The 26,289-nt window shown below is 41.5% G+C and overlaps 1 protein-coding gene across 1 annotated transcript in view; it reads right to left on the reverse strand.

Annotated features, from left to right (window-relative positions):
* SRBD1 (S1 RNA binding domain 1) overlaps positions 1 to 26,289 on the reverse strand; it is a 95,864-nt gene that overhangs the window by 66,506 nt on the left and 3,069 nt on the right. The window contains exons 5-13 of the mRNA XM_010136753.1: positions 25,121 to 25,238; positions 24,849 to 24,987; positions 23,104 to 23,200; positions 21,976 to 22,111; positions 18,301 to 18,404; positions 13,811 to 13,918; positions 9,769 to 9,926; positions 8,518 to 8,608; positions 7,508 to 7,615 (exon numbers count right to left, since the gene is read on the reverse strand). Coding sequence (XP_010135055.1) covers positions 7,508 to 7,615; positions 8,518 to 8,608; positions 9,769 to 9,926; positions 13,811 to 13,918; positions 18,301 to 18,404; positions 21,976 to 22,111; positions 23,104 to 23,200; positions 24,849 to 24,987; positions 25,121 to 25,238 — 1,059 coding nt within the window. The remainder of the gene's footprint in view (positions 1 to 7,507; positions 7,616 to 8,517; positions 8,609 to 9,768; positions 9,927 to 13,810; positions 13,919 to 18,300; positions 18,405 to 21,975; positions 22,112 to 23,103; positions 23,201 to 24,848; positions 24,988 to 25,120; positions 25,239 to 26,289) is intronic.

Genomic DNA, 26,289 nt, shown 5'->3' on the forward strand with positions numbered 1-26,289 from the left:
GCAGGAATTCCACCCAAATGTTAGTTCTAGTTCAACCCAATACAAGAACTGAACAGGCAGTAGGCATGTTGCCTTAGCTGCCAAAGACATTTAACAAAATATAAAAATCCACGAGGTCTGAGAGAGAAGTTTCATGTGAAAAGCCAATTTAATATTGGCAATAACTATAACTGCATATAAAGGACATCTTCCCCCACCTCCAGGATTTTTATTTAGAAAGCTCCACAGATAACTGAGCTGTTTGAAAACTATTTACTGTTACATAAAATAATCTGATACAAACTGTGCTATTACTTGCAGTTGCAAACAGGATTCTAGTGAAAATATTATTTCTATGTGAGCAATGCATTTGCTTTCAGGAGCGCTAGATGTTTGAAGGAAGGAAAATAACTAATGTACAGAACTGCTAGATGGACGTGATGACACTTAAAACCGTACGAAGCCACCAGAGCAACACAAATCTCCCCAAACGGGAAAGCAACAGGCAAACCAGCACCACTCTCTCCCCACTGCCCCTTGCCCTCCACTTGCCCATTGAGGCTGCAGGGGAGCCTGGTTCTGCAGGAGGTGCTTCCTGTAGCCTGTGCTTTTAGATGTCTCCTTTCAGAGATACACGTCCTTGCTGCTGTATCACCCACTGCTGCAAATAGATCATTTCTCCTTCCATCCACTTACCCATCACTGACAAAACTGCTGGGATCTGGTTATGGAGAGGAATTACCCTCAATCGGCACCTGCAGTTAGAACCATCTGACACTGCAGTCATCTAAATCTAATCCCTTTTCAAGCTGAAATAACCTACTCAAAGGCCCTTAGAGACACAGAGCACATCTATATTCTCTGCCTCTCGCGCCCTGAAAACATCAGCAGTACGCTGAAGCACCTCCCGTGGCTGGTGCTTCTTTCAGCGCCATTCACACAGCTTTTGAGACTGCCACACGCTCAGCCGGTAAAAGTTCCAGGAGTTGCGACGAGCATAGCCCCCAGCTCAGCACCACACAGAACAGATCCGAGCGAAGGTGCGGCACAGGCAGCGGTCACTCCTGCTCCGCCAGCAGCCTCCGAGAGCCGACAGCCTGAAATCAGGAACAGCAGTGACGATTTTATGCAGCAGCAGAGGCAGAGAGCCATTGCTTTACTGTTCCATTCTCACCAGATCTCAACAGCGCTGATACATCAAAGGGCAAAGACACTTTTCCCCACTAATGACAGCATTTGTGGACACGTTCACTTTATTTCCTTAAAAAATTCTAATTATTCTTTAGAAATATAAGCAACCCACACACATAGACTCTGACAGGATAAAGAATTTTGTCCCAAAGGTGAGGTAATCCCTCTGCCAGTTAAAAGCCACTGAAATGAAGGTATCTAATGGAGGGTGTTAGACAGCCTAATGCAATTGAACCATCTCACCTAAGCTCCTGCTATTGGCATCAACAATAATAGTGAGCAAGTTTAAATAAATAAATCAATCTGTATCTCACATCTCATAACAATAGAGGAAGCCGGTCAGAGCCAGACTGCAGAACATCAAATGCGGTCTTCACAAATGAATAGGTATGAAGTTTGGCAGAACCTCAACTTAAGTAAAAACATATTACTGGCAGCCTCACCCCACTGGAAAAATGCTGACTTCTCCATTAGGTTCCTACAGACCGTCTGCTTGAAGACAAAACACTCTCCAAACATACAGCCAGGTCAGACTGTGCAATAACATTCAGTACCTCACAAATCAGAGGATACATCTTGTGTTCATATAATTTTAGTCTGGATGCTTTCAGTACTAATCACATTGTGTTTGGATGCTTCCACTTAAATTAACTCCTGACAGGATTCCAAAAGTAATACCTGCTGCAGCTTATTTTACATAGTGAGGAGCCAAAATTAATTTTCCCAACCTTCGTATAGTGAAAATTTACCAATTGCCACAGCTATTTCATTACAAAGTCAGTTTTTGTGACTTAAAACATGGAACTTACATTTTCGACGTCTCTAAAGAATGAGGAGGATAATAGTGCAACATCCCAAGCACCACTTAACATATTGACACACTACGGACACAAATCACAAATTAGCATCTTAATGGTTTTAACTGATGTTCACTTCTCTGTATCAATGATTTTGTTCACAGGGCAAAACCAAACGAGTGTGGAGCTACCTCCCTCATCGGTCACTGGGTAAGAGCACAGCGGTGTAAAACACAGACACATGGAACAGGAATCACACTGCAAGTTTCTGTAATCAAAGTTCTACAAATACAACTGAGGGGGAGGATTTCCCAAGCACTATGGCGCCCACTTGAAGTATAAAGTTTCCGTGTCTTCCTACTTCTTGGTCTTGAAGCAGTGCTGCAGCAGCTCACCTGAAAGCCTGAACTTTTCTGCTTGGTTTGAGATCAGTATCAACACTTTGGAACACTTGATGTCACGTCACTGAACGTTCACAATCCTCACTATGTATACAGCGTGTTCTTCACGTGTGCCTCACAGTAACTGCCAAAGCCCAAACCTTCCAAGCCTTACGATGGACAGACAGCATTTTAAGCCACACCCTGGAGTCCTGGGAACAAGCGTCATTCAGCTCACTCCAGCTAAAAAAAATTAATAGATACAGTATTGGGGAAAAGACTCAGAGCTGCAGCTGTTGAGAGTCTGTCTCCAAGGCTCGCTGTGAGCAGCAGTGATACGCCATTAGGTCACATTTTTCAGCAAGTCCAAACCTCAGTTTTAAGCTTGGACTGTACGCCATCCATTCACTCTCACAAACCATTAGGGCAGGGAGCAGGAGAGGAAAGGGAACTGTTCTCTTCACATAACCTGCTGCACTGAACAGACAAGCTCAAATGAGCTCAAAGCTGTACAAAGTTTTCTTTGTTTTGGATCCTTTAAAGGTCTGAAGAGATTTATACACTGAGAGTACATCACTTTTAAATCGCTGCTTGACATCACTGTTGCTATGATTTTCTCTGACAGAAAATACAGAAGGGAAGCTGTATGAGTAACTTTCCTCTCTCCCCCAAGACTGTTCTACCACAGATTGTCCTGGACCCAAGTCAAACGACATGTTCTCATGTTCTGGAAAAATGGACTTTTTCCTCAAGGCTTAGATTTCTTTTCCTAGTGCCATTTACTCCTTGATCCTCTGTGTTCACATTGCTGAAGTCTAGACTCTACATATTTCTCTTTTTCTGAACATAAAGGAATTCATAGTCCCTTTTCCTACACTGATGAACTCCCAATTAGTCCTTGTTCTCATCTTAAACCGTGAAGTTATTTCTCTGAAATAGAATTCAAAGATGGTCCCATAATTATGTCAAGTGTATCAGGTATAAAGTTTTTTTTTTTTCAAGTTTCAAAGTCATGCTGTACAAGCCAGCAACTATCATCTCCTACTCCACCCATCCCCACTGTATCTTCACTGCTCACTCATTTCTTCTCCCCTGAGGAAAACACAGCAAAGGGCACTACTGGTGTCTACTTAAAATAAGCAAGAGAGCTGGGGCAGAGGGGAATCTGCTTTCTCGAACTGCTCCAAAAGCTAAGGCGACTTCTGAATTTCCCCTTTGGAGTATAGTATGCGTTCAGCTCAACATAGAGACCAGTCTGGATGCACCAGTAACAAACATTGGATACTATTTCAACTGTGGACACTTCGTACAGTCCATGCTGTGCCGACCAACAGTCTAGTTACTACCTCAGGGTAGGAACAATCAGGGATAGCAGGAGGAGTAAGTCTCTGTGCAGAGCGAGGTTCCCACTGACAGGACTGTCTCCTCTAAACAGGAACGTGCACTGAATGCTTTTTCATTTGAGGCGTGCACGATCAGAGTTCTTCCTCAGCTCTGCTAAATAATCACAGCAGACAGTAACTTCTAAATGAGGGCCAGAAGACAGGCTGGCTGGAAATCACTGCATAATTTTACATGCTTTCATTGACTATGTCCTCTTCACACACATTTTAAACCTCTTTGTTCCTCAAATTATTTCTTCATTGCAAGGACTTCTCCTGACTCCACTAGAGCTTGAAAGAGACGAAAGCAGAACAAAGCTTCTTCAGTGCACGTTTCAGACATGTGCATTGTTTCTGCCAAATGTGTATTTCTTCTGCCAAAACTTTCCAAACTCCTTTCTGCCTTCTGTATCAGCCATCTAATGGCCAAAGGTGTGTAGGTGTGCACGCATAAATGTGTCATCAATAGAATTATACAGCTTAACAGACAAAAATAATAGCTTAAAGAAAATATAATCAAGAAGAAATAGGAATAAAGTTTCCCATATCCCTAACTCCCCTTTGTACTCCCAACAGACTTGAAACAACGGCATTAATGCAGCAAGCAATAGCTTGTAAAAGGATGCAAACCAGCTGAAACATTTGACAGACAGAGTTAAATACCAGAGGATTCGTATCAACCGCTTTATTTGAAAAGGTGCTTTGATGTTGGCTATCTTTCATGTACCTCTTTCATGGCACATTAATAAGGAAAACTGAGATGGGGTAAATTAAGTCCCAAGGTCATATCTAGAGTTACAGCACTGTGGGTACCTGATGAAATACGGATTAATGCTGCATGAGCACTGCATAAATAAAACCACTTCTGTTAACCACTCAAACAAGTTTTACAAGTAGTTCTGAACTTTATTCGGCATCTAGACTTCAGACATCTTAATCCCCCCACGCTGCTTTGAAACCTAATTATCATAATGTGAACCCGAATGTTAGGTCCCTTTCAGACTGCGAGTGCTATGAAGCAGAAAAGTAATGGGAATTAAGCTAGTGTAACATTAGAAACGTAGAGGCATGGAACTTGAAAGTGGCATTTGTTAAAAGCTGAGAGAGTATAATGTAGATACTCAACATAAAACACACATTTAAATTGAAAAGGATATTTAAGGCATGTGCAGACACCTATAAAATACAAGTGGACCAAAAATCCTGAAGAACAAACATTTCCAAATCAATTTCTTGCCACCAAAGCCCAACTTCAAAAGGTATTAAACAGTCCTATTCTACCTCAGCAGAACATTTCTAAGTATTCTGCAGTGGATAATTTAAACATTAAAGAGAACCCAATGAGAACTTTACAAGACATTACAGGCTTTCCCCTATTTGTCACGATACAGAAGCGTTTGAACTTCCCCAGCAGTGAGCTATTAATTACACTGCTTATAAAGTCTCCAGAACAAGAAAAGATTTTCCTGAAAGTAGCAGAAAAGTATTTCGTTTTGAGTTTAAAACCAAGTTTACCAGAAATTAAACACCAAGCCACCTAAAAAAACAACCACCACCACCACACACGTGCCAGGCTGCATTCTTTACTAGTTGTTGAAAACGATTAACAACTCCTGGTACCTATCACACCACCAAAGAGCCTATCAAAGCCCTTTTAAATCTGAGCTGAAGTACTTTATTCTGAGTGGGCATAAATGCAACGAGCACATAACATCAGCCTAGTAAGAATGTTTGGACTGTGATGATGAAACCACAGAGGCTGAAAGAAAAACTGTGGATTTATCTTTCCCGATATGATGATTGAGCAGTTCGTGTTGTCCTGCTCTACCACAGTTCACCCGTCCTTCAGACAGCTTTGATTCCCGAGGTGCCTGCGACCGACAGCAGTCAAAGAGAAGCAGTGGCAGTGATCGGAATACGGAATGAGATTTCTGAAATATTTTGTCAAGGTTTTCATTTAATCCAAGAAGGTCAATGAAATCCTAAAAGTTCACTGTCTGTCGTGTTAATGCTGAACACACTGTTGTTACATTTACATTTCTGGCCCTGTTAAAACAAATACTCTTGTCTAAAACAGAACATCTGTTTTGGTTATAATACCATGTATCTTTGGCAAGAACTCACAACAGAGCTAACATAAATAATCAAGAATATTTATTGAACCTCCTAACAAAAACTGATTTGTAACAAAAAACCTGAAGACTAGATATGACTGTCTCTGGGCTTCAGTCCAGTCCTAATCTAAGACAATAAACACAGCTCTAAAAGGGAAACTGTATTTTTTAAAAAAAAAAAAGTCCTGGAGTTATTTAGCTTGGACACAGGTATCTGAAAGCATGTTAGTTACAAAAATAGTGAAAAATATTTGCCTTAAATCAAAAGCTGTCAAACTGAGCCCAGGCAGGTTTGAAAGCCACACGAAAAATCGTGCCATATGCCTGATTTCCTACTACTGTCTTCACAGATCTGCCTTCTCTTTTGGAAAACTTCAGCAGAAGTTTAAGTAGTTTGTACTTGCCAGAAAAAGACAGAGCATTCATCAAGTCAAATATTGTCCTGTTTGAGAGAAACTGAAATGAAGAAAATCATTTTGGAAATCTCCTTTGATACCGGTAGACGTGAAATATTTAACAATGAGAATCAGTTAATTTGATTCTCGCCAGCCAACTAAAAAAAGGTGAAGACTGTTCTCGTTGAAGTCTATAAGCTAAGGGCTCGCTAGAGCTGGATACTGAACGCGAGGAACAACTGCAGGCACGCTTCGGAAGTTACCGTAGAGGACTGTTTCAGCAGGTACTGCACATACACGCCACCAGTTCAGTGTTCAGCCAGTTGTTCTCATTAACCTCCACTGCAAGAAGCTGAATGCTCAGGAAATGGGATTGGTTAGAGGCAACTGATTCCTTCTGTTACAGTTTAAGTACTGGAGTGGTTTTGTTTTGTCCTGGTTTTTTTGTTTAGGTTTTTTTGTTGTTGTTTCAAAAATCCATTTTTTAGTTACAACACACTGTAGCGGATCATCTTTAAAAATTTATTGTTCTAATAGTACTTAAACTGTTGCTTGGAGATTTTTTTATTGAAAAACAAGTTAGAAAGATCACTCTATCCAGAAGCATTCCACAGGTTTCCACAGAACTCAGAGAGCTGCATTCAGCCTGTGTATAGAACAAGTCCTCATACTTTCCCCTATCACGAGAAAAAGTAGTTCTGCATGGGAGAAAAGATAGATACAGCACAGTTTCCATCCCAGCCAACAGCAGAATAGTTTCATTTGAAAGCAACAAACAGATGCAATTTAAAGTTTAAAGAGGATAAATACCTTGACTACTTTCTGCTAGGTATTAACAAAGTATTTCTTTCCAGCCCATTTAATACCCATAGGGCCAGCAAGCATTCCACACTGCCATGAGACAACACAAGCTTTAGCATCCACATTTAAACCTCATTTATCAAGAAATAAACACACAATGCCAAAGGCAGGCCCTTGGCTGTCTGAGCAGCTCTTCTCGCATACTTGGTTACAATGATAATAGCAACAGAGGGAACTTCAGGAAGAGAAAACAAAATGCTTCAGCGAGTCTCTCCTACTGACTCAGGAGACCTGCTTTCACGCTCCAAGGAGCTACAGCCATTTTCCTCTGGCCAGAAGGATGGGTCAAGCTTGACTCAAAGGACGGGGCAATAAAAAGAAACGCTTCAGAAAAATTACATTTAAAACCACCTGTTCAGTTCAAACATGCTGAAGAGATGAGTCTCGCAGCAAGCAAAGCGATCTTACCAGTAAACGACATCCAGCGGTGCAAAGTATTTCTTCATAATTAAGTCAGCAAAGTAAGCTTCTGTCTCTCTGCAGGCCGTGCCATTGCCAATCACAACAGTGCTACAGCTTTGCACGGGGTAAAGAGACGAACGGTTACTCTGGATTATTCTGTTAGACTTTTTCATACAGAGCATTCAATGCTCAACAATGACCAATACATCTTACTGCATACAACACAAGGCTCAGATTTAAAGAGAATGTGTTGCTAGTAATATCACATCATGTTTAACAGGTTTTCAGTGTGATCATTCAAGAGATGAGTTAAAGTTTTCCCTCATTTACAATGGGATTGAGCAGCGGTAATCTCTGCAGAAAACTCCCAAACAATACTTCATATTTATAGAAGAAAACTAATGTTATTTACAGTCCTCAAAGCCTTCCGCCTCGTACTTCCCTCATCTGTTCTGAGTCATGAAAAAAGACAGCAGCCCAAGCAATCAAAACCTTAATGGGAACATCATAGTTTGCAACAGCTTGCAAGGTCATTGCCGCCACCACAGCCAGTCAGCCATCAAATGAGCTTATTTAAAGCCAGTCTAATGCTTAAAGACAAACTGGACTCAGCAGACCAGATGTCTGTCCACAGGGAACCCCACAACTGCTGGATACAAAACCCCTTTAATCATGCTGCCCCTGCATGATTGCGGGATTTCCTGTGCTAGATAAACCGCTTCCAAAGCTGAACCTTAATTTCTATCCTAAAGCACACAGGGATTGACAGAGCTTTACGGGGTACACTGACAGCACGCCGTCACAGCCGCCGCTCCATTCTGTGTGCTCCCAACATACAGAACGTAAAAGCATGAACAAGCCTAAAGGAATAATAAACTCTGAACCTCGCAAAAGAAGAGTTGAATCCTGTTAGATCATTAGAATTCTTACTCCACCTAACAGCAGGTATTTATAGCATGAAGATTTTCACTACATTCGGTAAGAAAGAGTAACGAATGGAAGTTTCTTTGGCATACTTGTACTGTAGCAGAAGCCTCTTGATCTTCTCAGCTTCACGAAACCCTTGACCAGAATGCAAGTAAACGACATCGGTATGGAGTATCTGACCTAGAACAGCAAAAGGCAAAGCCATTTGGTCAAAACCCACAAAGATCCAAAAGCCATAACGTGCAGAACTACTGAAGTTAATTGGGTGGTTCACAAAGAAAGCTTTTCAATAACCCTTCTTTCCCTTCAATTTTTCTATCCAATAGAAGAATGTCTGGTGGGCAGAGAACTAAATGCTTTGGCTGCCAAAGCAAAATGAGTTGATACATCTTCTAGTCTCCTGGGGACACATCCACATAAATAAAGAGCATCTAGTCATATTAGACAAACAAAGTGTCTGACGTTATCAAAGAGCAAACAGCAGCTCACTGCTGAAGATGTACTGGTGGCGTCCAGTACATTTTACAGATCCAGTACAGAGAGCTGACAATCAGGAATGCAGTCGCAGGTCATGCAGTCCAGGAGCAATAGAACTCCAGGGGCAGCTCTTGTCGTCAGCCCATCTCTCATATTTGGAAATAACTCTGTTAACTGATAGCTTATGGTGCAAGGCAAGCTACTAACCATCGAGCTGGCCTTTACTGCCATTTTAACAAGTCAGGAGCACATCTTCCTGACACCCTAGGTGGACAAATTCTCAGACAAAAGGCAACAACAAAACAGGAGGAAAACAAACCATGGGCCCCAAGAGGTATGTATCCCCACATCAGACCAGGAGGAAGGGGAAAGGCTCCATTCCTTCTAAAATCTGAACTACAAAGTTCTGCAAACATCACGTTTCTCACTTCTCACATTAACACACACAGTACTAAACAAAAAGGGCTGATAAAGTTTCCAGATGTCCAAGATATAACCCATGAAAAAAGCAACGCTATAGAACGTATTTCAATTCAAATTCTTTGTTAAACAATAAAAGTGCCAGGTGTTCTCTCTGTTGACAACTGAGAGGCACAGTTCTTTGAACCTGTATTCAAGAAGGCAGAAGGATTTTAAATTCTGTTTTAAAGAGGGGTAATAACACCAGAGGAGACAGTGGAATCCAGGTGCCAGAAACTTAACCTTAAGCCTGATGAAAGGAATTTGCATGACAGTATGTGTGGAAAACACTAAAAGCTTTCGGAAAAGATACATTTGATAAAAAAGCAGGTTTTGAAATTATCCTTTCCTCCAAATGAATATACTTTTATTAGTTCTTTCAAAAATATTTAGACTAGACTTACTGGTCGGTGAAATAATTGCCAACTTGCAGCCATGTCTGTAGCCAGGATCTACTCCCATCAAAGTCCGGCCCCTCACAGGGCTGGTCAGAAGCAACTGCCGGAGATTTCTCCCAAACATCATCACGGACTCTTTCTCTGCATCAGATGTCAACTTCGATCTTAGAAGGATGAAAGAAAAAAAAACATGCCTCCTCAATCAGCTTTCGAATGCAGTTTTGAATTGTTCCAAAGTTGTAAGGATTTTTCTGGTCATGTTTTCCTTATTTTCAATTAAACGTTACACTTCCAATCACATTTTTGACACTTTTTAAAGAAGGATCAGCTAAATGACCATCTCATTCTGCTTCTAAAAGTAAGTCAACATACAGAGCATAACAGAAACACCTACAAGAACGTAATGCAGTAACTAACATTCAAGGATCAACTCAATTTTGAGCGACGAACAGCTTCCCATCAAAGCCGATACCCAACTGCAAAGAATGGTGGAGCTGAAGGTGTTTTGAATTCATCATAACTTCCTGGTTCTGGAGAAGAATCACTACCCAGCCAAAAAAGGATGATCATTCAGGCTGAGAGGTACTGGGGAGAAACTGGAAGGGCCTACCCAATAATTGCTCAGACAGCAGGACTCAGGAGGGGCATTTAGTTTCATCTACGGATTATGTCATTTAACAATCATCACAGAAGTGTACAGACTTGAGGTCCTTCTAGGAGGGTATTTCACGTCCTTAAAACCAAACTAGAAAGCTGATGGGGTCACAACGTTCCCTACCTTTCTTCTCCATACTCTGCAACAGAAAGAAGCAAGTTAGCACACCCAGGACTGACTTTGATGACCTGAAGCAAGAACACTTACGGCAGAGTGTTACAAGAAACAAATCAGTCTTCTTGAGTGAAGGTGTACAAGACGTACAACATTTTATTTGTCAGATGTGGTCAGTCAGACAATGACTGATAAGGACAAGTCATGCAATCTTATATAAAAAAGCAAAATTGGAGAAGTGATGGGGACATAAATACCCATCACCTAGCTGCCATCATTGGAAGCTGATTCTCTTTAGTTTTTATGCCTCCCTAGGTCTAGAAAGAGTTGGATATTGGAAAAAGAGTAAAACGTTACCCTAGAAACCCTGTGCCACTCTTCACAAGCCATTCATCTGAGTCTTCTCTTTTCCAAGCTAGTCAATCCTTCACACAGAGTATTTCACACCTTGTGCCCCTCCAGCAGGCGCTTTCCAGGTCTATTGAATCCTTTTATGGCTTCCCCTCCTCCTGAGGGGAGGACTCCAAAACCGCCAGTAATATTCCAAATAGGGGGCAACTAAATCAATAGCTTTCTGCTTTCTCTTTTCTATTCTTATCTTCTGAGCACTTAACATTTATGCAGACCTACATTCCCCAGTGCCAAACCACATTTGAGTGTCAAGATAGCTCAAAACTCATACTATTTTACAGAAAAAGATAATTACTTTCCCTTGCAAGAATCATTTTACACTCATCTCCACTGAGTTTCAGTTGCCATTTCATTTCCTGATCAGTCTTCCAGCATTCTTCTCCTATTCTTAAACAAAAATAACCTAAATCACACAACGAGCTTCTTCCAGGGGGAGTTGAGGGACAGAACAATCTGGTGCTACTTGTGATAAAGCGGAGAAGAAGCAGCAAACACCAAAGTCTTCTACATACACGTGCAACAGATTCAACCAATCACACATGCATAGAAATGAAGTTTAGAAGTAGCTTGTAAACAAGGGAAGGTTGAATGCTTTTGGACTGGAGGCTTCGTGCAGACAGGCCAAGTTCCAGCTTTCCATCTGTTCCAGAGATACAGGGTTCCCACTGCCCACACGGCCAAGTCCTCCCACGCTGCAAATTCCCATCAGTCCACCCGCAAAGCGAGACTTGTGCAGGAATTAATTGCCCCTCAGCACATGCTATTAGTTATGTGCACCTTATGGAAATCATGTTTAAAACTGGCCTGGCTATATAGAATCTTTTATAGAAACAGGAAATGTTGATGGAAGTGCCAGGTGCGTAGGGGGAACATAACCTGCGTCCCTTCTATTACATAATATCCTGCATTTTTTAATTTCAAATATAGACCTCTCTCTCCTCTAAGTGTCTCTCACTCAACACCTGTATCAATGACAAGATCTACTGTCCCAAGTGCTGGCTCTTAACCACACGTTTGGGATAGTCATTAGAGCCTCGAACAAATACTGAGCTACCTCAAACGATCCAATACCTTTCTCTTTGTCAGCGCACTGCTGGCTTCCTCCAAATGGCAAGATGCCCAGCTTCGTGTTTTTCCAATTTGCAACAATTCCCACCAATATGGCACAGCTCTAAGGCAGAGGCGGACAGCAGTCCTCCTCGAAACACAAGAGGAATGGTTCTTTCAGAAAAAACAAGACCAAACCCTTCAACTGCTGCTTTTTAAGTCAGAATCTCAAGCCTCTCCCTTGAACACTCTGAAGCGCTCAGACTGGCTATCACTACCAGGTACATCGTAATAAAAGAAAATAACCTAATCACAACCAACGAGCTACCTTATTCAGTGTCCTAAGAGTCAGTTTTCAAACTGAGATTTAAAACTCCCCACTTCCATATACCATCTGAGAGGGGATCCTTTCCGTGGAAAAATATCTGCAAACCAGCTTCGGGTGCGAAACAAGATACACGGAGAACAGTTCGTGTCCCCAAAGACAGAGCAGAGAGAGCACTCACCTCAAGAAAGGATGGAAAATTAGGCAAGGATTATCCATTAAAAATATGTCTGTGCCACATCACCTGCATCAAATCCTGATGGAATTGTTCCATGCAGCACCGCAACAAAATAAAATGTATTTCAAAGAGCCAAAAGCAACACTGGACATTATTATACCAGACACAAGAAATGATGGTATCTGACAGAGTGGAAGAAAGGAAATTAAACAATAAATAAGGTAACTGTATTGCTGGCAAGTTTCATTCTTCTGATCACTAGAAGTACCAGAAATTTCAATACACTCTTGGAAACTTTTTGTTCCAACATTTAATGATAATAAAAAGAAAACACAAAAAACAGGGGGGGGTGGGTTGGAAATATTAATGCTAAGAAGAGCTATTGAATACTTCAGCAGCCCTTTGCAAGAGTCCTAAAAATCAGCTTCTGGTGTGGGCAGAATGAGAAGGAGAGAAGGGAAGGGGTACAGAGGTCATGGACAAGGTATACTCCTGGCAGCTACTTCACATTCCTCTCTAGAGGAGATGTTCCAGCTTTTCCTAACCAGACACCACCAATCACGCAGAATTACCACGAAGGGCACAACATCAGCAGACATCCACTCAGGAATAGGCAGCGAGCTTCGTGTTCATTGCATTTATGACTTGGGAGCTACATCTAGGAAGCAGGAACCACAAAGTAAAAACTCCGTAAGAGATCCTTGAAGAACTCCTCCGTCAAGTCGCTTATTTCTGGTCCAAGAAATGAGGTCTCTTTGAAAAACCCCATTTGAACAGCCTCAAAACAGGTATTAAAATTTAGATGACATATCTGAAAGCCTTGCCAGAATCAAACATGTTATGCTTTGGAAACCTTCCCTTGCATTCAGAAGGATCACACCATCAGTACTGTCAGCCATGAGAAGAAGTCACTTCTACAAAGTAGCTTTTTAACAAATTATTTCAATTATGTGGAAAACTCCTGTACTACACCATGAAAATACCCTAATTAAAGTTACTTTGATATTAAGTCTTAAATTTAGAACAATATTACAGATCTTACAAGTGACACTGTCTGATGACATCATTAACACAGTATCACCGGAAAACAGCTTTACTGACTTCTCTAGAGCCATCGCAATCCCCTGCTGTAGCCCAAACGGGATAGGGTCACAAATTACATCTACAGAACCAGGACCATGTGGTTCATCTCTTCTGTAAGCGCAGAGGATTAAAAACGTGCTGATATTTTCAAACAGATGAAAGATATTCTAAGAAGTTGGGGAGGGAATTGTTAAGAAATTGGTAGCAGGAAAACACACATTTTTTCTGGGCTTACCTGAATTCTCTACAGAGGAGAGGATATATAAGGCGTTTATATGCATCCTCTACTGAATTCCGTAGTATCCTCATGAATTCTGGTTTCAAAAATTGTTTTGGTCTCCATCTGCAAAAGAATAGAAAAAGAAAAAATATTTCAAGACCATATACAAAAAACTCAAATAAAATGGGAATTTTCACAAGAAGACTTTGACATTGAGTGGAATGTCCTATAAACTGCAGAATTACTACAATAACTGGACAACAGGGTTGCATTATTTGCTATTCCGTGATACATAAAAAATGACTAAAACATCCTCTGGGAGTGTCGCTGCATTCAAATTGCATTTGGAATTGAGTATTTCTGTTCAAACTCAGTACTCAATGAGATCTAGCAGTTTTGCAGCACTCCTTGAACAAAACCAACACAATGTGCAAATGATTCTTCTCTTAGCTGTGGCTGATATCTAAAATGTAAATAGTATTCTAGATAAAGGGAAAACAAAATAAAACAATACCAAATACACACGGGAGTATTTCCCAACATTTTCTAAGCCAAACTGTGGCACACTTCCTTTGCTAAGGAGACTGTGCACAGTGCTCGTAGCCATGATGACATTTACTGCAAATTTTGTCCTAAAATACACCTCAGCTTCAAAGCTCCCCAGAATAGACATCCCAGATATTTATTCCAATGATGTTTTGGGCAACATTAGTCCATCCAATGAGAAGGGAGAAAGACTGAGGAGATGCAGACCATTATATTACATCCAGGAGTAAAGACGATGAACGTTCTCTGACAGTCTACCTGCTTTTTATTTCATTTTAAAATGCTGGTAACATCCAGAGTTTTCTTCATTTAGTGTATTTTTCCCCACATGCCTGGACCCCTAACTGCAAAGTGAGATATGAAATATTTTTCTCATTTGTCTAGGTAGGTTTTTAAGTTTTTTGTTTGGTTGGGTGTTTATTTTTAAATGCAACATGATAAAATCATGGCCATTTGATTACGTACCCAGGCCTGGGCTAGGGACTGGATTTTACTGCTGAATCTGTTTATTGCACTCCCTCAGAAACACGGAGAATCCTAAAGCGCTCCTGCCCAGGCAGCTTTGCAGTTGCAGAAGGAGATCTACCACTTCCAAAGCAGCTTTCCTAAGCGCTGTTACAGCTCCTGTAACAGTTGGTCAGTGTGTGATGGAGTCAACCCTGCCGTAACGCAGAGCTGCGAGCGCAGAACTGAGCGTGAGCTTTACAACACTCACCACTGCGAGCGCTTCGCCACACGACCTCATCACTTTGCTAATAGTTTTTTGCAAATAGTTCTATTACACTTTGTAACTAGAGACTCTTTCCATCGCTACATCAAACCGGCAGAGGCTTTAAATCCCCTTGTTGCCATCCAGTTCTATAAACACGAAGGTTTTTACAGGTGGCAAGTGGGACTACACTCCCCCCGAAAGTATCCTCAGCACAAATAAGAATGAATGTGGAAACTTGGCAGCTGTTCCCTCCCTCTTCCATCCATTAAAAGTACCAAACCTTTCCTCTGTGAACAGGTTATCACAGCAGATATTGTTATTACTGGCCTACAAGTAAAAATTACTTCAGCGACATTCTATTAGAAATTGCAACAAGTGCAAAAAATATCCAAACAGTAAGTTCAATCATAGCGAATACTGCATTGTAATCATTTAAATAATTCAGGAGAAAAGAGAAAAATCCACTTTGCTGGGAAAAAACCAAAAGCAAAAGCATGTGTGTGTATTTTTAAAGATCGCTGCAGCCTGGTTAAGCTTCCCTCTAAGAAGATATTTTCCTTGATTATTTAATGAGGAGCTGACTTTTGAAGCTCTGTTTAGAAAAGCTCCGTATCAACATCATCTTACTCTGCTCATCAGCTCTCCACGTGCGTGTGCTCACAACAGCGACCACCAGAAGCACACATGGCTTAGACTGCTGATAGACCTCAGAGGGCACAACCACGCTTCAGAATCGGAGCCGGCACCAAGAGCCACCAGTAATAATTAACAACTGACCCAGGAAAACCACAGCCAGGCTTTTACACCTGAAGCACAAAGAGCAGAGCTTTGTTTTCCTCCAAGGTGTTATATGAAAACGTACCAAGTTGGTAACCACAGACAAAGCATCTGTACCCTGGACTTTACACAGGATTCGAGAGTTTTGTCTGGAAACTGAAAAAAAATTATCAGCCACCAAGGCTACAATCCAATCCAATCCCACTTTGGAACGAAATCTCGACCCTTCCCAAGGAACAGGTCCATGCTGTCTTTACACTCTGACTACTGAGCTGCCCCTCTCCAGCTGTCTCTCAACGACCCTTTTCCCATGTCCCACTTCACAACTAAGTCTTTGGGACCACTGCAGTTCCAGTGTAAACGGAGCCAGCTTCACTGCCAGACCAAAGGTGCCATTTTCTGGGGGAAAAGTACTACCCAGAGGGCCAGCCAAAAGGATATTCCTGAGCTGTCAGCACAAACCTGAATTTCAAGGATATACAGATGCTACTAATAAAGACTCTGAACTCGCAAAGAAAATCCAGTAATCTTTGAGAGCATCTACATAGAGCTCAATGCAATAATGAAGAACTCTAGTCTTCCAAACCCACCTTCCGTCACAGGGGCATTTAATTGCCTCGAAGAACACATAAAGGTCAGCACATTTGCTCCTGGTTCAACAGGCAGCAGATGACACCGTTTTGTGGCTGGAATATCAGCCAAACTCCGCAGCAAGGGGGCATTGGTGGTTCTGCACCCGATTTTGTGTGTGACCTTCAGCAAATGAGTTAATATCTTTGCAAAGCTCCAAAATCCTTGTCTCAAAAGTTCAACCTTCTGCTCTCACCAGTGATTCAATGCAATAAAACAATGCAGCTCCTACCCTGGACAGCCATTTCCGAGCTGGCAGGGCAGAATAAACATTTGCTGCTTGTCAGTTTGATAACACAGTTGTCAGTCTAATGAGGAAGGTCAGAATCTGTCCTAGATGTTAATGCACCAAGATCTACTAAAATCAGAAGTTTTCTGAAGGTGGAGAAATTGTCCTTAAATAGTGAAAAGCATAAGCACATGCAGCCTCGCGAATGCCAAGTATTAATAAGCAGCCCGACTGCCAAGGTCAATATTCTTTTTATCTCAGGATGACTCACAAAAGTGTAGTCAACCAAAAATATCTCGATTTACATCCCACGTTCATTTGTGTAGCAGTGACAAGCTGTTCCATTCTCTGTGGCTCACAGTGCTTCCAAATTCTGTCACAGCCGCAGTAAAAGCAGGACTGACAGATATGTTCTGCCTATGGAAAACATCTTGAGGAGAGGACAGAAGCTCCTTTACAGGTATTAAAACTAGTATGAAACGTGTTTATGAATTCTGATACTTTCCTGGAAGAAAAAGTTACTGACTGTTAGTAGTACCTCATACTACATTAGCGGGATAAACAATACTTTAACTCTTTCAGAGGCTTCTGGGTTGGGAACGGAGCTATCAAGTGTCCACTGTGAAAAGGAACATTTTTACCAGATCCATTGCTTGGACTAGGCATGGAAATAAAACACGTGCCAAAGCAGTTTCACTGGACAGAATTTTATACGCTAAAAAAAGGGCATCTTTTCCTATCTTTTCTCCTCCTCTTGGCATATTCAGTTACAGGATGTAAACGCAGACATCTCCAGAACAATGCCCAATATCTCAAACCTGACTTACAGATGTAAAAAACATGCTCAGTTGCATCACGACATTCTCCAAGGTACAGTTTCCACAGAGATACTGCACAAAACGACATGTTTAACCTAAACTTCTGCAAAAATCCCTCAAAATTGTGCAACACTAAGTCTCACTGCAGACTTAAAAGAGGAAAACGGTAAGAAACAAATAATCACCCAAAATTTAGAGCCCAGTTTCCTAACAACCAGAGATTAAAATGCAAGAGTTGGGTCACACGATATTTGAGAACCATGGCTTGAAGACAGACACCTTTAGGTTTGCCTCTTAAATTCAACACGTTTTTTTAAACATGCAATTCCTTTTATTTGCAAAACTCAAAGGTTCTAAGCTTTACTGACCTAGAATCTGAGGTAGCCTTCTTTAATTGTGGTCATCAGTTACATAAAGTTATTTTCAGAAGTTGGGAGTATATTCTATGGAATTCTAGAAATTCCCTTCAGTAAAGGCTATTAGATGTGATGCATATTATTATTATTAGAAAATATTCACGTTTCACCAGCTTTCATGTATATTTTTAAAAATTCAGTTGCTTCCAGAATGGTGCCAGAACTCCCCAAATACAGCCAAAGGCATGATCTTTTCAGCATAATGCTACAGCAGATGGAAATACAGAATAAGAATTATCCACTTGCTAATTTCATCCAATCTAATAAGGATTTGTTTAAATTGTTCTCCTAATGTAACGAGACATGTGAGGTACATTTCAGTATGCAGCTGTCTAGGGAGAAAAGAGGTTTCTGTAAGAATACGTATCCCTGCAGACCTTTCATTGACACACCACCAACAGAATTCATTCTTCACCCCGTCAGGAATGTTGACCTTCACTGTCAGGATCTTCAGATTTTCCCCTCGGTTAATGGCCAGAATCTGAGTGCAAACATAAATGGCAGAGACAGATGACACACAAAATATCCAAAAGATAAACTTATCAACATTTGTGTACGCGCTTGCTTGACATTCTGTAGCAAATCATGATGGTGGTACAGTAAATCAGTTCATGAAGTACGAGCACGTACAGATAACATCCACAATTTAAACACAGATTAAATCACGCCGTGGCAAAACAAATCATAGCGTTTTCCTGGAGTCTGCAATCTCAAGATCCAGTTTATCTTAAACACACTTTAATACGAGTCAGCGTGGATTGAGTTGGTGGAATATTCTTGTTTAGTAACCCCAATTAAACCTCAAGAAATAAACTGAAAAGTGATTCCAGTCAGAACTAGAGATCAGAAATGGAAAGCGTTAGTCCTATGCTTCGGGCTTCACTTTTCTTCCTGAGATCAATCCAGATTTAAAACGAATCATGAATCAGAACTTAGGACACAGAGGTCATCAGCTTAGTAGAAAAGAGGGTGGAGTCACTCACGCCTGGTTCCCAAACAGCAGGAAGTGTTGTAGACACCCTCTTGATGTCACTACTCACACTGCAGCCCTGAAACACGCGCACGCGTTGCTGGCAGAGCCCCGTGTATAAACTGCACATTCTGAAGCTAAATCTGGGTGCACACACAGAGCTGGCTTTCAAAGGGGTCTCTGTGGCTCTGCATTTAAAAGCAGCAACACCACCCACATGGTGGACCCTGGAGGACACCAGTGGGTACCTCCCAGCCTGATCTCACTTGGAAGATGTTGAACGTCCTCCTAAATCAGGCCTTATCTTATGAAAACTCACTGGCCAAGGAATTAGAGACACAGAACACGAGTTAGAAGCAGCTACAAATAGAAGCCACGTGCTTTTAGATTTCATTTTTTAAATACTTTAAAGTGCAAAAATAAACCCCCCACAGCCGCTGGAAGTTGACATTCCTGTACGACTACACGTGTTGCTGTACGTAGCAGGCCCTGAGCACTGTCACAACAGAGCACTCTGTGTCAATCACCAGCTTTAATTCAATCACTAGCTAACTCAGACATGTCACGTATGTTAAATACAATGGTTTAAAATGACTCCAGGACATAGTACCAATTTATATTCCTCAGCCTTGCTGCTCCGGTGACATACCAGGCCTGACATATCATTGAACAACAAAGCTAATAATAAAGATTGCATGTGAAATATTATAGCATCTGGTACCTTGACTGCCAAAGCCAATGTTTTCATGGAGAGATTAGAAAGACACGTTTTAACAAATCAAATGCTTTCACGTTTATTCTCATCTTGTTTTTAAAAAAAGAGAGAAAGTTAAATGTCAAGCAAAAATGAAATCGAAATGATGCTCGAGACAGAGAACGTATCTGATAGGATTACAGCGACGCCAGTCAGCACGCCGTGGCGGGGTCGGGATTTGCGTCGCGGGCTGTTTCCCGGTACTCAGTCCGCCGGACGCGGCGGTCCCCTGCCCTCAGACCAGCTGTACTGCTGTCACTGCTACTGCTGATGTTTTCAGTCTGAAACACCCTGCCTTCCCCCTCCCGAGGGTCATCCATCCAGAGCAGAGTTAGCACCCAAGACGTCCTCGATTAAGTAATTAGTCCATTTCTACTTCTAATAAAATAAAGGTCATTTTAGTTAGGTTTCAAGAAACCGGTTAAAATCTGGCAATTCTAGACCCAAACCAATCTTCCAGTTCGGGAAAAAGACTGGGTTTATGTAAGACTGGGACAGACCTAGGGTAAGGGTTAATAAAAGCAACATTTTCGGAGAAAGCAAGAGCAATATTGGATCTAGTCACAGGATTCAAAGCTCATTCTGTTTATCAGAAAAACACAACATCCTGCATTTTGCACAGCTCTTTCTGTTGCAGATTTAGACTCACTGAGTAAGTTTTGTATATGTTGCTAAGGACTTTAATTTCCAATTCCTTTTTAAGTATCAGATTGAAAATAGAGCACTTGCCTCAAGCACTACACTTTATTCCTGAATTCTTTTCCTCCCACCAATTCAGCCATCTCCAAATAGAGGAAAGGAACCCCAAGGCATACGTGAACACTGAACTGTTTACAATTAGTCAAAAATTCAAATAAACTCTTGGAAGATATTTTCCTTAGTTATGACAGTGTTGGTATAGCTACCCAGCTACATCCTAAGAGAGTCCGGTCAGGTTCTCCCGCTGCCAAAGGAAGGAACCGTGGCTGACTCCCCCGACAGCAAAACGTTCCAGCTGGAAACGCCCACCGGTATCCAACCATGGCAAAACCTGGAGTCAGGCTTTCTAAACAAATACGGGGTTTTTTCCCCTCATTCCAGTTTCGGTATTTTAACTTTTTGAGCCAGACAACTTGACTCCACGCCAGTTCTTATTACTTTGTGGCACGTCTGAATGCCCCAAATGACAACAGCACAGAGAATCACCCAGAAGTACAGCGTCTGCAACACACAGCTTATTCAGGCTTCCCTACTTCCTTCCTGGGTACCAGCTTCTTCACAAAATCCTGAACCAAACCCGGAAAAATTCTTCATTTGAAGACATCTACACATCTCCCAAAGCACATTCAAAAACACATTTTGAAACAGCTCTTAGAATGCAGAAAATTATATCTTCAAAGTCTTCGGTGAAGGAGAAACTAAAGACTTTTAGGCATTATATATATAGTCATATATAACTGAAGGATAGTTATAACTCCCCCAACAAAAAAAAAAAGTCATTTGCATCAGCAGGGTAGTAAGGTCAGGTAAGAAAGAAATTGAAGGTTCTGAGAAAGACTTTTGGAAGTACAGTACTAGGATATGAGCTTAAGGGAAAAGTGGCAGATAAAGAAAACACTTTCTTTCCTCATTTCATCTTCAAAATGCAAAAGGGAGACAAAGAAAGGAACTGGAAAACTAACAAATAATCAAAAGTTGAGCAGTACTACCAGAAGGGAATGCTGATGCCTTGTGAAACCAACCCGGTTTTGGGGCAGTGCAAGGCAGGTTCCACTGAGCTGCTTTTGTAGGTCACCTGCAATGTCCTTTTTCTGGATCCTTCCCTGATACTTCGCAGCCGTTTCACTTGACAAGTTTAATATCAAACGGCTCTCAGTGCTGCACCCAAAAGAAACAGCAAATTTATCCAAGTTTGCTTCAAATAAGCTCCAACCAACCAGCTTCCACTACTCCACCACTACTACCCTGTCTCAACCCTACAGACCATAAGTGACCTGGTAACACTTGCTATGCGCTTGTCACCAGGCAGAGGGAGGGACAGAGCATGAGACCTGCTGAAAACAAATCACGCCAGTATTGAAACCTCTGATACATAGATAGTTATAAATGATCGTTTAATGAGAATTAATTAGACAACAGGCACACTGAATAAGCAGCCCTTTGCTCAGCTTAAGAGAGAGATTAACAGCTTAGTCCTGCTGTCCCAAGAATTTGAAAGTCTCTATTGCCTTTGAAAACTGAAAGGCAAAATCAAGCACCTTTAGAATCAGTTTCAAGAAAAAATATCAAAAGCAAAGCCATCTTTGATACAGCTAAAATTCTATGGAAAAATACAAACTGTAGGCGTACCTGATGATGCTGAATGTTCTTTATATTACAAGAAAACTCATGGTACAGTTGGAATTTATCGATATCTTTTTCATTTCCACTTTTGGACGACACTTTTGCCAAGGCTGACTGGATACAAATGTACCTTTGCTGACATCTGAATAAAGCAAACAAATGTTAATGAGGTATTTTAGCATGAAACTCGTAACAAATGTCTTAAAAAATGAGGTCTGGAGCCTGCCCAATGCCAAGTTCACTCTCATTGCCTGCAGAGCTGTACCAAACACCTTAACGCTGAGGCTGACATAACCCACGCTAACTGGAATGTAACAGGAAAAGTATTTCAAGCAGAACAAGCTGAAAGCTCAAAAGCACCCACTTCAGTTTGGTCAGTCATTGGTACAACGTCACACAACAAGTTCAGTTATCGATTCTGTACAAATGTAACACCTCTTGAATCTACCCAGCCCCAATTTCTTGCTTTGAGCACTTCACACCCACAAAAGTTTTCATTATTTTTATTTTTACTCTTGATGAACAGCAAACAAAGGTCAGCTACACAAAACTGAGCTGATAGAAACCATCCCTGCATGCTCCTATGGCAGTGCCTACTCTTTAATAACCCTGTTCTCTGTCCCAGATGGTACGTGGCAGAGGGAAAAAAATAACAAGCAACTATTACTCCGTCACATCAACCCACCAGACTCAACCACCTTGAAGCCACATAATGTAAGGAAACTTAAATTCAGCTCACATAGTCAAAGGATCAGTAACTCCTGCTTTAAAGAATTTGCCTTACTGACCACCAACACCAAAATCAACCATCACCGCATGAGTGATACTGCCTGATGTCAAGCAGTAAGTACTGGAGCAACAGCCTAAGCAGAGGCACCTCTGTGAAGCTACAGCTCGACAGCAGTGCAAGGCAAGCCTTCCTCTGCTGACGGCCGATCTCTCCTGCACTGACAGCCAGCCGGGCAGAGGCGCCAACGAACAGACCGCCAGCACGGGCGAAGGAAGGGACCTAACTCCCCCTCACACTAGCGCTGTGTTCACATCGTTAAAAACAAGTTCATCATGCATCTGCACTCTAGGAGGCTGGATCTCACCAAGTAACTAGGAAAGTTCAGGAAGTAAGGTCCAACTTACAGTTTTCTGATAAAATCCAGTGTATCTTTATCTTTAGCGAAGATGTCAGCTAAAATATGCTGTACTCCAGCCTCTACTTCCTGGATAGTTGAAAGCCCTTAAAGGAAAAAAACCAGTCATTATAAAAAACTGGTATGAAAAACTACTTTACACAACTGCACAAGCACTAAGAAAACACATAGAAGCTGAAACAAAACTGATGCAAGATATCTACTGATTTACAGATGTTTCAATGACAAATCCTAATTAATTAGAATTTTTATCTGAAACCATTTTTAATGAGTCTAAAGTGAACAATGCAGCATCATGTCAAAATGACACTGAGAGAAAAATAATATGCTTGTGTAATTAGAGAAAGATCGGGCCAGGCACACAAAGTTTCCTGGTGAGCCTGCTTCCTCACCTTCCAAATACCTGGCTTTGAAACATGAACCACTGCTTTTGTTTTAGTTTAATTTTAGCATAAGATTAAAAACACTGAGAATTTAGAAGAACTGATTATTAAGGTTTCATGAAAACTTCTCTGTACAGCAAATGGCTCACCCCTTTAAAAAACACTTCACTCTGATCTCAAGCCGTATACAGGTTGTCAAACTGGCTCCCAAGTTGATAAAAGTGACCCGGTTCGCAGATGTATGTAATTTCTGATGCGCCTTTCAAATAAAAACCATTATATAAACCTAGGCAACATTATTTTTAGCTCAAAATTGAGAACAGGCGCACTGATTTTCAAAACCCCAGACGTTTATGCTGCAACAAATAGCGCTTCCTTCTGAAGGCACCCTGAATAATTGATTTGGATTTCATCATTTGGAAGATCATCTTTTGTTTCTTTAGACTTTGCCAGAACAGTCAGATACGTGGTTGCAGTGTGCTGCTGTATGAAGCAATGAGTAGTACTAAAAATGCAATAATTAAACAACCAAGAGTATTTGGCAAGTGATTTTCAATGCAAAGTTAGGAGCGTGTTATAAACAGTACTGAAATGAAAGAACAACTGAAGTGGGAGGAGTAACAGTCAGCCTCGCGAGGAGTTTCAGAACCTGTATGTTACAACTCAAAAAGAAAAATAAGCCTTGGGGCAGGGAAGAAGAAAAGTATGTCTCTATTTTAACACCATACAGAAGGCTGCAGCGATCTTTGTGTTTCATTGTCAGTGATTGCCCCCTACAGATTCACCCATAACTGCATTCACAACGGAACACAATTCCACGCTCCGTACGTGACAATCACACCGTTAAAGTTCTGGCTCAAATCATCTCAAATTAGAGATTAATCCTCTCCAACCCCTACTGCTATTCACTAACAAAAACCCTCCTGCTCCCTCCCAACCACCGAGGGCAGTTTTTACTAAGATATGCTTTGCTGGCTGACATTTACTCAAGTACAGAGTTTGACCATAAGCCCCTCGTACACCAGCATCGAATCTTCACTAAACAATTCACCCAAGACCTCTCCACAGATCTATGGGCAGTGCAGATCTCTCTCTCTTACTGATGTCAACTGTGACATCTCCAGATTTCTGTCTCTTGCATACCAGAACTATTACTGCTTTGAAAGTAAAAAGTCAGGAAAGGCTGGAGAGCCATGGCATTAAATGTAAAGTCTTGCCACACATTGCTGAAAGAGCTGCTGATTTCAAAACAGTTGCCTAACTTCCAGCAACATAAGAACAATTACAGTAATTCTCCTCTGAAAACGCTTTCAGACATTTAGGACTTCACTGCTCATGAGAGAGCACTTACCCGTGGTATTGGGTCTGACGTAAGAGAAGAGATTGAGTTCCATCGGGTTCTGCAGGAGGGAGAGCGCGGCAGGTTCCAGTCCCAGCTGCTTGGCCCTCTGCGCTTTGGTGCCTTTACTCCCAGTTTTATAAGGTGCAGACTTAAAACAAAAGCCACAGTTAGTAAAACATGAGGAAAATTTTCAGTCATGCTAGACATTTGCATTATGCACTGATCAGTTCGCGAGATTACAGTTAGACCTAGGATGATCTGAAAAAGACCAGCGTACTGACCACGTGGTCTAATTCTTCCAGCGTTCTGCAGTTTAACAACGCTGTTAGAAGGCAACCGGATAATTTCCCTTCTTTCTTCAACTTCTGTATCATTGTATGCGTCTTCTTCGCAACAGTTCTGGAATACAAGAGAGTAACGTTAACAGTCACATTTCACAGGGGATTCAGAGGGCTGTTCATTGCCACCTTGTTTATGACACTGCGGAAGCTCTCCAAAACCCCCTCAACAAACCCAGCCCAAGAATCCGGAAGAATTTCTAACCATCACTCTCTCCAATTAGTTCAAAACTGTATCAGAATATCTTGTGGTAGCTTTAAGAAAAAAAAAAACCACAAAACTCAAACAATACTAATAGTTATTATTGCTATCAACATTTTTGCAAAATTACTGTCCTGGAAGCCAAATGAAACGCCCTGAAGTTAAATCCGCATTGCTGAGCACTTAGAGCTGTAATTCATATCAAGAGAGTTCTGCTGCATCAGGCGCTGGCCACCAGCTTTTTAACTTTCAGACCTTCAATAAGATAGCCGTGAGCAACTGCAAGCAGCAAAGGTATTTTGTGATTTAAATTACGTGTTCAGACAAGGACACTCTCAGGCCACTTACGCTCTTTGGAAAGATTCTCTTGCTAGAGGACAGTGGGGAGTGTGACAAGGAAGACCCCACGTTGAGAGAAGAGCTGGCAACTCCCTTCCCTTCCTGTCTCAGCCACGTGCAGCCACCCAAAAGCACGACGGAAGGAGAGCAGTCTCACCCACCGCGGCAGGGGGCTTTGCTGAGCATTCTTTTGCTGTGATGGTCCGCGAGAGCTCAGCCTGCCCTCCTGGTACAAGACAACCTGACACAGGGCTCTTCACCTCGCTGCTCTGAGCGAGGAGCCGAGCAGTTCTTAGGGATTCTTATTCTAAGGGTGCGGCTTCCACCTGAGGCCACGTACCGCCGGGACCTATAAACTACTCTTCTAGTAGGAAATTTCTCCCTGCAGCTTTATTAAACTGCAGACAAGTTAAGATCTTAATTTTTATTTGGCAATTAATAATGCTTTATTTCTTACTAATTACAGTAAAACAGACAGACAGGTTTGAGCATAGTTACCTCAGTTTTGAACTTTGAGTTCCTTTACAATTGTTTTGGCACTCTGTACACCCTCCAAGGGACACAGAAGCAG

This window comes from Buceros rhinoceros, unplaced genomic scaffold, assembly GCF_000710305.1.
Source record: "Buceros rhinoceros silvestris isolate BGI_N320 unplaced genomic scaffold, ASM71030v1 scaffold6990, whole genome shotgun sequence".
NCBI lineage: Eukaryota > Metazoa > Chordata > Aves > Bucerotiformes > Bucerotidae > Buceros > Buceros rhinoceros.